General features: G+C 39.6%; 1 protein-coding gene across 1 annotated transcript; it reads right to left on the reverse strand.

Annotated features, from left to right (window-relative positions):
* Positions 1–399: 399 nt before the first annotated feature.
* LOC124122598 (zinc finger protein 629-like) lies at positions 400–9525 on the reverse strand. The gene is made up of 8 exons (XM_048398661.1): positions 9331–9525; positions 3894–4169; positions 3548–3793; positions 3248–3422; positions 2743–2912; positions 2273–2438; positions 2006–2089; positions 400–1630 (listed from the first exon to the last, which is right to left on the reverse strand). The coding sequence occupies exons 1-8, from the start codon at positions 9523–9525 to the stop codon at positions 1107–1109; spliced, it is 1836 nt and encodes a 611-aa protein (XP_048254618.1). The 3' UTR covers positions 400–1106.
* Positions 9526–10998: the final 1473 nt, after the last annotated feature.

Below are 10998 nucleotides of genomic sequence, written 5' to 3' on the forward strand. Positions count from 1 at the left end.
TGGAATATCCACTGAGCGCGGCGTTAAACAAACAAATTAAAAACTTTCCTCCCACGGTTGACGCGCTTACATACAACAGTAACTGTTGATCCCAACTCACTCACGCTCTGAAGGTCAAGGGCACGCCAGAAACCTATGATTGTGGGTTCGTATCCCGGTTCGCCCCGATTATGTTTATAGGTGTGTCAGCACCATACCCGTGCTCGTGGGTTTCACCGAAGTGGTAAACGTCTGAGACCTGCATCACTTCGGGCTTTCCTCCCACATTAAGCTGACACGCCGTCATATAACTGGAATACTGTTAAAAGCGGCGTTAAACCCAACTCACTCACTCACTCACTCTGAAGGTCAAGTGGAGAACGCCGATTAATATCAACAAAGGAATTTGATTCATTTCAGCATTTTAATATACAAAAATATACAATATATTATGCATTCAATACTCTTGTCAACAATGAAAGACAGTCAACAATATATACACCATAAACAATACGTAAATATGAGCGATAGCATGGTTATACTTTGATAAATAGCTACTATTAAGTTACTAGGAATGTGACGGCTGGTTGTCTGTACATTGTATTAACAACTGTCATGGATATATTTAATGCGATGGGTGCAATATATATTCATATACACTGAAAGACATGACATAACATTGACTAGATGGCAGATGGAGAACGACCCCAGGGACAGAATAAACTCTGTAACCTCTTGTAAGGGTTCGTCTATAGACAACGACAAAACGGAAGTGTAACCAATTGTTGTCATAGTGCGGTTACGACCTGGGACTGGGATCTGTCTATAAACAAAGACAAAACGGAAGTGTAACCAATTGTTGTCATAGTTCGGTTACGACCTGGGACTGGGATCCGTCTATACACAAAGACAAAACGGAAGTGTAACTAGTCGTTAATTTTGGTTACGAACTGGGATCCGTCTATTCACAAAAGTGTAACCAGTTTTTGTAATAGTTCGGTTACGACTGGGGCTGAGATCCGTCAACAGACAAATTCTCGAGGTACGACAACGTTTGCGGACAAGATGCACTATATCAGTTTAAATGGAATGTCTCGTGGATGCTACGATTTTTATCTGATGTCCTTTTAAAATCCTTGAGCAATCAAACTTGGCCAGACTGGACGATGTGAAACAGCAGACCCAAGATGCATTGTGGGTTCCTGACTTGCGAAGTAATGTCTTCCGGTTGGGAGAAACTGGGGACTACCAAAACCTGGATAGGAACTATGAGACGGAATCTTGCCGAATGGGACGAAGCTGAACGATGGCATGGGTTGGTGCTGCATCTGGAAATCCGTTGAAGGGGAGGATACAAAATGTGGACTTGGTAACGAAGTGCGGAATGCGGAATTGAGCTGCATGTTGGATATCGAATGTGAGAGTCCTTGCTGAGGATTTTGGACAGGGCTGACTTTTCTTGACTTGGGTTTGTTGTCATCGCTGGTCAGTTTTGAGATGCTGAAGTCCGATTTAGGGGATGTTTTCTTGACCTTCTCTGGTGGGGATGAAGCGGAGTCGTCGCGACAGGGGAGGCACAGGCCGTTCATGACGGTTCCGCTGGCAGTCAAGTACATCTGGTCACATCGCGTACAGATCTCTTTATCATCACCTGGAGGAAGGAAGGAAGTTCATATATTAGAGTGAGTCAATGGGTGAGTGAGTTGTGTTTAACGCCGCTTTGAACAGTATTCACGGCGTGACAACTTAATGTGGAAGGAAAGCTTAAGTGATGTAGATCTGTGACGTTAACTACTTTGGCGAAATCCACGAGCACGGGTATGATGCTGACAAAATCAAGAAACATAATCGGGGCGAACAGGGTCATATCTTAGAGGGGGAGTGGGAAACATAGAATGGACCGGAATATTAAGATCGTCTTCTCGGGGCGGTCAGTCAGTTAAGGTTTGGGAATTTGATGTGAATATACGTTTTAAAATAAATTGTTTAATAATTGTGTTTTGCTCTTCACGGAATAATTATTTACCTTCATGCGTCTTCATGTGAGTCTTCAGGTTACACTGCAGAGCAAATCTCTTTCCGCATAGGGTGCACTCGTGAGGTTTGTCCCCTGGAAATCAAAAATCGGTCACATTAAGACAATACCAAGATTTGTTATGAATTATTTTTACGAGACATCCATTAACAGAAGTGTACAGAAGCATAAATTCTCTGTATATTTCCTCAATATTTGCCATGCACATGATAATTACGGATACACCACACAGAAAACTACTGAGATTCGAACCCGTACCTGTATGCAGCAGAAGGTGGTTCTTGAGGTTGGTCTGTTTGCTGAAGCCGCGGTTGCAGACTCCGCACTTGAAGGGCCAGGATCCGTTGTGGACGTACATGTGTGAGCGGAGGTCCCCGGGGGTAGGGAATGACTTGGAGCACATGGTGCACTTGTGGGGTTTCTCCTGGAGACAGAAACATGAAGACATTGTCACACAGGTCCTTTTTGACATTTAGCATCCCATCGGTAAAGAGAATGAATGAGTTAAGATTTACGCCGCTATTATTATTATTATTATTATTATTACACATGTGAGTCGAGACCGGGTTTCGGTGTGCCGAGCTTTCTCTTTAACCACTAGGCTACAACACAAGAAGGGTCTGGAAGGGGCATCATATAAAATACAACTTCGATCGATCGTAAAAATTCGTAATGTGTCTGGATTAAGGAGGTTCCGCTTTATAGAAAGGCCTAGAGTTGTGACGTACCTTGTTGTGCGTCATGCGGTGGTAGTATAGGTTGGAGGAGGCGGTGAAACACTTCCCGCACACCTTGCACTGATGGGGCTTCTCGCCAGAGTGGATGCGACGGTGCGTGTTCAGTGATGAGGACGTGGAGAATGCCTTGCCGCACACGTCACAGGCGTGAGGCTTCTCACCTGGAATACAGAGGTACCGATTACACAAGCTGTTATGGAATGTGGGTTTTGCGAAATAACAATTAATCAAAAGCTTGCGTTGCGTTACTTAATGCCGTCAGTATGATCAGTAAAATTGCTGACGTTGTAAGTTTCCAATTGCTGAATTGTTTCAATTTGCTTTATGACATTTGCTCAAATGATTGCGTTGCGTTACTTAATACGGTCAGTATGATTCAGTAAATTTGCTGACTCGGTATTTTTAAATTTGCTTTATATAGAATAGACCTACATGTGTGCCTGCGATGTTAAAAATTTACGACAGTCGTATAATTCTAATAATAGTATTGTAATACCTGTATGAGTTCTCATATGGCGTTTCAGCAGAGAAGGTCTGTCGAACTTTTTGCCACAGACTTCACATGGCAGCCATGTCCTTTCACGGTTTCTCTTCACCGGAAGTTGAGATTCGGGTGAAACGGAAGTGACGTCACGTGGAGTCGATGTGAGGGGAGAAATCTCCTTTGGTCCCTGTGGGCGAAGATTAATATTTTTAAAAAACCGTTTTCGATCAATTTTTATTTAATACAGATTTTTTTATTATTTCAATTTAATTAAAGTTGGCGATTTCTGACAATAGTGTTTGTTTAACTTACGGAATATGTAGAGCTGACGTCATCACTGGAGGTGACGTCACTGCCAGCAGATCGGCAATCATCGTCTCTCCCGAGTGGTGACGAAGTCGTGTGGGTGCTCGGCGAACAGATAGGGGAGATAACTTTGACTGGTGAGGGAAGTCTTGGCAGGGGGGATATCACTCGTTCTGGTTCTGTGGAAAAAAAGAAATACAAGAACTTTAGTATACAGTACAGTTTAAAAGAGAAATATAAGAAATTATATATCTTTAACACACGCACCTGTTTAATATAAAAAAAATTGCAAGCATTAGAAAATATATGTACCTGATTTGAATGATTCGCTCTCGGAGCTACAGACATCTACTGGGGAATCGCTCTCGACGTCCATACTCTCTTCTTTAATCTCACGTTCCGGGGTTGTGTCTTTTGGTTCAGGAACATCGAAGAACGCAACGATCTCATCATTCGGTCGAACCGGTTTGACGATCTTAAAGACGGGCTCTCCTTTTTCTAATGTGCCAACGATGTTGACATCAGCTGGATTCTTAGACGCTTTGACAAACCGGATCCAGTTGCAGTGCCTGACCTCCCTGGTGTCGACCTCTTGAATTACGTCATAGCATCCCAACGTACGTCTCACCTGAAAAACAATACGCTTAACATGTCACCCTATGTTTCAACTCTTTAAAAGTAAATTTCCTTTTTGAAAACTATTCGTGTTGGGGTAATCATTCATTGCTAAATACCCGCCATCTAAAATTAGTCCTAACGGTTTCAAATGGAAATTGTCGGCCCTTTGATGACTTAATAATAACTTGAAAATTCTAATATCTTCCGCCATTCGTCCGAATCAGACCTCAGAAGATTGAGAAGCAGATGGACAAGGGAAATGGGCTCCTCGAGTTTCAACCTTTGACCTCTCTTATACAATACTGAGTCAAACACTATTCAACAATCTGATTAGTCCGCTAAGAGTGTGAATGGGCCGAGGCCGAGGTGGCTGAATTAGAGGCTGAGCCTCACACAAGGCCCGGATTGAATAACGCCGACCATTACGTTACGCCTCAAAGCGACAACATGTCTCAAAGTGTGGTCATTCTTGGTCAACAATGGCCATCGCGCCCTAATCAATTACTAGGCGGGATTGTATTCAATCACAGCGCGTGCACTTTGTTATTATGCCGCGACGAAATTTCCGGCTGCTCGCACGTGCCGCGTAGTGATACAATTCAGAGCGGACAATTACACAGTTTTAAGCTGAAAGGAGTTTTATGTCGGGGCGCGAGCCGCGTTTAAGGGGTATAATCTTGATAATTGTGATAATGATTACCTTGTACATATTTCTAGTGAGGTAAATGTTGAAGTGATAGAATGTTACGAGTGATAATGACATAGGAGAGACATTTGGTAACATCACTGAGAGAAGATTGCGACTTGCAGGAACAATGGCAATAACACCTTGTTGATGACTGACATTACTATCACTGATTGATCTATTATCGATACCTATAAGAATAGTTAACCAATTGATGAAAAGGCTTCGGTCAGTAACACTGTTGTGAAGTTAACGTACCACTAAATTATTTTTTAAGAAATTCGGGGGAAAATTCATTCCAATGCTGTTGACAAACAATGAAGTTTATCACACCGATTTTAGTCTACAGGGTAAACATTTTTATTACAGGCGTCCCACTCAAAGTGTCTAAATTAGTTTAATATGGAAAATATACTATTTTGTAATAAATGTACAACGTTCAGGTACAGAGCTTTCTTTGTAGCATTTTTAACAAAGAATTATTGTGTTTCAGAAAACTGATACCCAGGCGCCCCTTGCCGTATCGAATCGAATTTGGACTGGTTATGGTCCCATGCTGCGATCAAGACGGTGCGCCTGTCGTGCTGGCATGTTTATAATGCTGGCGCAGCTTGATTCGGGTCGTGAACAATTTCTTGGACAAATTCACACCCTAGGGATTGCGGCGGAGGGTTGCTACAATTGTATATTTTTCCTTGGGGGAATATTTCAGAAAAACAAAAGAATGCAATTCGGTGGAATTTAGTGATAAAGAAACGATTTTATCAATTTATGGGGTTACTTTTTACAATGACGAAAAGTTGAGTTAAATTTTAATTGCAGATATATATATATATATTTTTTAAATAATCGTTTTGTACAGAAATATTTGTCAGTGTAAGGATTCATATCCTTTCAGGTAAGTCAATATCAACTGTTCCCAAATGTATCACCCCTCCCCGCTCCCCTCCCTTGAGACACCCTATAGCTCCTGTAGATTTCCCTCACCCCAGGCCAATAGTATCTCACTTCTGCACTATTGCGTCATGCTAAGATATCCTTGTGCAGTCAAAATAGCCGACCAAATAAACAAAATCTGCTCTAGCATAAACTGTGATGTCCCAAGAGATTTCAAATTCCAGTAGCTGATTAAGATACATTAGTTTCAATTAGCCTAGAATGTATTTGTTTTCAATCGAAAATGACATCGCACCGGGGTGTGACAAGGCGCTGTTCTTACTCTTCATCTTTTAAATTCGGAACAATACATATCGCGCAGTAAAATCGTAAAATGTGGTCAATTCGTTTCAAATTATTATATAGAGATGTCTTTAAGAGACTTAAGATCTGTAGTGTCAATGGCGACATGATTGAATGATGGGTGGACATCTCTTTCTTGCCACCCAAGATAAAGACACTACTATCTGACACGAAACGTCAGATTTGAACAAAAAAATAGCTGAAATATCGTCAAGATATGAATGTTTGTTTACGCTCAGTTGAAATAAATACCTAGCAAAACCAGTCTTGTAAGTTCGTGTGGACCTCGTGCGGAGTCGATTCCCGATCGGGATAAACCCTTGACACAACACGACTCCTTATAAAAACTGACCGATCAACTACCTACACTACATACAGCGCTATCACACCTCGTAACACAGAGCTAATCACTGCATTGTCAATATTGTTTGAACAGGTAACAATGCTGTCACAGCTGATAGAGAACGCGTCACTGGTTATGAGGATTTAAGTATGCATTCCCGCTGCGATTCCGCAGTTCGTTGGATATTTTCACTTTTTGTATAAACACATCCCCTGCGTAGATATATCGGATGTGTTATTCTTGCAAGGCTATACGATCTGAAGGGAGATTAACTGAGGCTATTTTCTCACGTTCAAAAATGTTTTCAGTGAATGGATATCGATAAGGATAATTATGCACGTGTTTTTTTTGTCAAAATGAAACATCAAACCACTGCACCTGTACTGTGTTTTGTAATTACTTTTATATTGCTGCAGGTACGTGGTAATATTTTGTCTGTAACAATCAACGCTAATAACAATTGCACAATAAACGAAAATGTGTACCAACAAAAATAACACATGACTTTACAAATAAAGTAGAACGATGTATACATGTTTTTTTTAAGAATCCAACGAAACTCGGACTGGCATACTTCGTTACATAAAAAAATCTTCTATAATGATGTTGAATTTGGGACTGCCTGTTTTAATCATATCCCCGATGTTAAGATACTACGCTGACTCACGGACCTATTATACAAGTCCGTGGTTGACTATAAAGGTGCCTGATGGATGTATCAAGTTATTTCTAATTGATCGTCCAGTGTTGTTACAGTGATAACCTAACCGAGACCGTGAACCCTATCTTCCGGAAATGTTTTCTTATCTACACTGCAGACTTCCTACTTTCATACCAAAGCTGGCGTTTTATGTAACGATCCCCGGAGACGAGTGTCAGTTCTTGTGACTAAATCTCATACTTAACACCAGGCAATACTGAGGAATGTCACGATAATACGATGAATCGATTCCCCCAAACGTTACAGCAGTTGAACATAACAATGAAGGAAAGAAGCGACAGCCCTGTTGTACCCCACTTTAGAAAATTAAACATAAATTAAATTAAGAACTATATTTTTCTGATATATATTATATATTTTGACATATGTTTTTTTCTGATACATTCTTTTTCTGATTTATTCTTTCTTTTATCAGTTTATTTTCCAGACGACCAAAGTTCACTTTGAACTAATTATTCATGTGGTAAAACTACACATTGCCGTGTTAACTGATATAAAACCTTGTATGATAGCTGTTGTCCCGTGCAAGATTCAAGTTCAGTTTCAGAGGAGGTGTAACATGTGTTCGATGGGGATTATATAAAATAAGCTCTTTAATGAGGAACAATCACTGACGGCCACTACTGCATCTGTTTCCCTCCTTGAAGGAAGTACGCACAGACCATGTGGTCACCAGATGGCTATGTACCTATCTTTGATATACTCAAGTCTCACAACTAGGGTGCTTATCCCTACATGGCGCTAAATTACATTTAATTTTACATTTGACTTGGCCAACAATCAGGTATACGACATGATTATATGACGTGACCTCGAAATCTTCTTCTAGAATGTCGAAATAAAGCATTGAATCTATGTAAAAAAATCTGCATTCGACAAAAATGCATTGTTAATTATGAAATATGAATTATTTATTATCCTGCATCTTATGAGTACTTCTTGCAGAGTGAGTGAGGATAAAATGATGATGATATATCTATTCGTCACATTTATCTATTTAATTTTGTGGCTACAGAAAGACAAAGTTATAGTTACAGGTAGAACTAGTTTGTTTTAGTGTCACATGCCAGTAACTATGTATTATGTACCAGGTAAATTACATAAAGATTTATTAAAACTGAAACCCAGCCATATATCAGCTTACGATACTTAAAACTCTCAGTAACAGCATAAAATAGAATAAATTAATTATATACTCATATACAATCATACATGTCTCGGCTGTTCAAAGAAAATATCAAACTACAGTAAGTATGCTCCAAATTATCACATGTATCTATTTTATAGTATTTTGCAGTTAGGAGGTAATAAAACCTTATATGACTACTGTGCGTTTGCGTCAAGAGTAATTACTATAAGGCTCTGCAGTACATCAGAAATCAATTAGACCCATCTAGACAATCAGACACTATCAGAGATATAGAAGCGTTTAAGGAAGGTGTAAAACTATTCACTTATACGGGTAGGTTGTTACCGTGGCTCGTTAGGGTGGCCAAAGGTATATGGACACTCATGTATTGTTAACATGGCATTTTACAGGGACTAGTAATTTTCTGGCATCGTTAGGGCAATTTGTGACAATCGAGCATTGAGGAAACAAAATGCTGGACAATTAATCAAATACTTGGGGAGTTCTTTATGAGGCCCGATTGACTTAAGACTGAATAGAAAACTGTCTGTTTTTCCCAATTAGGGGGATAGGGGTCGTCCCGATTGGATTTAGTTCTGCCTAAGTCGTTAGTTTAGAGATTTAGGAGTGGTAGATGGGCGTGGAAATGAATAAAAGAGGAAGGAAACCCACTGGGAATCTTTAAATAAAAAATATATACAAATATGCATGTTTTATTCTAGTGCCATAATGAAAATATTTTATGACAGTTTAACTTTGAAGCATTGAAACAAAATGACCTTTCATACAAAAAATACCGTTTATACGGTCATTTTTAGTATAAAATGAATAACAATTATGTTTAGCTGTGGCATTCGCTTTAAGAAAAAATGACGAAGGATTTATATCCATGAAGAAAAGTTGTTTTTTAAAACAAAGTGTATATACATGTTATATATAAGCAGGAAAACCGTATGACCTATGAGAGTATTATATGGACAAATGAAAACCCCGTCATCTATTAAAGTATCCATTTTGATATGCATGTATATGAAAGAAATGATTTAAAACTTACGTCTTTCTTGTCCAGCACAGAATATATCTCCAGTTTGTCGAGTTTGACATGTCCCTCGTCAGGGTAGAAGGACGTCCCCGGGCTGAGGTGCACGTTACTCCAGACGGACACAGACATCTCGAGGATGTTCTTGGGGTTGGGATGGAGCATCAACACAAGTCCAAAGTCACGGGGCAGCAACACACACGAATCCATGATTGACAAATATTTCAAAACTTTTGAAAAGTTTTCAAAAAGTTTCCAAAGTTCTCACACTGACATTAACGAGGTTTTCGTTGCTAGTCCAAGACTTTCAGGCACATGTGGAATTGGTTCCAATCAATTGATTGAGAAACTTGGGAAGGTTTGACAGTTGGAGGAGTAATGTTTGCTTGTGATGCGGTGACCACACTGACCTCTGCTCGGTCCTGGGGAGGATTTGTAGGAACGTGACCTTACGTAATCCTGCCTGCTGATTGGTCAACCGGCGGGGGACCAGTGACAGCTATGTCCCCCGCAATGATGACCAATGGACAATTTGGAGGCATCGCGTCTATTCGTTTTCCAAGGCAGTTACCTCCCTTTCGGTGTTGAAACCAGTTGCCGTAGTGGTTTTAGGGGGGTGTATTCAAGTTAACACATACTTCGGGGATGCGCCACAGGAAAGAAAAATTGACATGCATTAGGAGAAACTTACACCAATTGGACACGGTCACGTGAGGTACACAAATGTCAGATGGTGGTGTTATTGTTGCTTATTCTATGGTGGTGAATTATCGGCTCTTCACGGATCTGCATCTCTATCAAATCCCCATCCATTACGACATAAATCCACATGATACTGCACCCAATTGTCTTATATTTACAATTGGACATTTACCAAATGTCAAATTAATGTACTTTGCTGGAAATAACAATCTATATACTTTGAATGACAAATCCCATATCCGCACTATTGAAATAGCGTACATTTTTATGCACTTAATGCCAACTTTACTTTCTTAACTTGAATTAATGGAATTATACATTGTTTGTTAACACATTGGTGATTATCATGTGAAGGAACGCTACGTGTGCGGCCGAGAAAAGAATACGCTTTTCCTGAAACAAACCTTCAGCTGCAAAGTTAAAAATCTATATTGGCATAAATCTAATAAAAATGAAATGAACATAATAAACTACAAATTTAATTCAATCAATTTACAATACGTTTTTAATGTCATGAACGAATTTCTCTGGATTTCACAAGACTTTTGTTTGTTGTTCTCCGACAGTAATATAGTGTTGTTGTTTTTAAGAATGTTTAACATTCTAACCTCATGGAAAAGGGTGCAAGTAATACAAGCATGAACAAAAAGCAAATTTAACATGATATTCACGACAAATTACCCTTTGCTAACATTAAAATTGTTGTTAATTTTACAACACCATACAACCCAAACTGTACTTGGAGAACTATTTTAGGCAAGTTTTATCGGTGTTGGTGGAGAGTTTTATTGTTATTATGGAACATGCTATGCTATGCTATGTGCACGTACAGACTGCACCTAACACGTTCTATCTTTGTAAATACCTCGTAGCCCCATTCAGAGACTTGGCCAGTGGAGACTGGGGTAAGAAATGAATTTGCAACCACATGACCACTACCACGACAATGTTGTAAATTTGTAAAAAAGTAACTTTATTGAT

Source organism: Haliotis rufescens, unplaced genomic scaffold (genome assembly GCF_023055435.1).
Source record: "Haliotis rufescens isolate VD_foot unplaced genomic scaffold, xgHalRufe1.0.p SCAF_18, whole genome shotgun sequence".
NCBI lineage: Eukaryota > Metazoa > Mollusca > Gastropoda > Lepetellida > Haliotidae > Haliotis > Haliotis rufescens.

Excerpts from the sequence above, each read along its gene's own strand:
- LOC124122598 (XM_048398661.1), bottom strand. The coding sequence starts at position 9,525 with ATGGATTCGTGTGTGTTGCTGCCCCGTGACTTTGGACTTGTGTTGATG. Across the intron at positions 3,423-3,547 it reads ACGTCAGCTCTACATATTCC|GGACCAAAGGAGATTTCTCC; the intron begins GTAAGTTAAACA and ends CTTCGCCCACAG. Across the intron at positions 1,631-2,005 it reads TCACATGAAGACGCATGAAG|GTGATGATAAAGAGATCTGT; the intron begins GTAAATAATTAT and ends TCCTTCCTCCAG.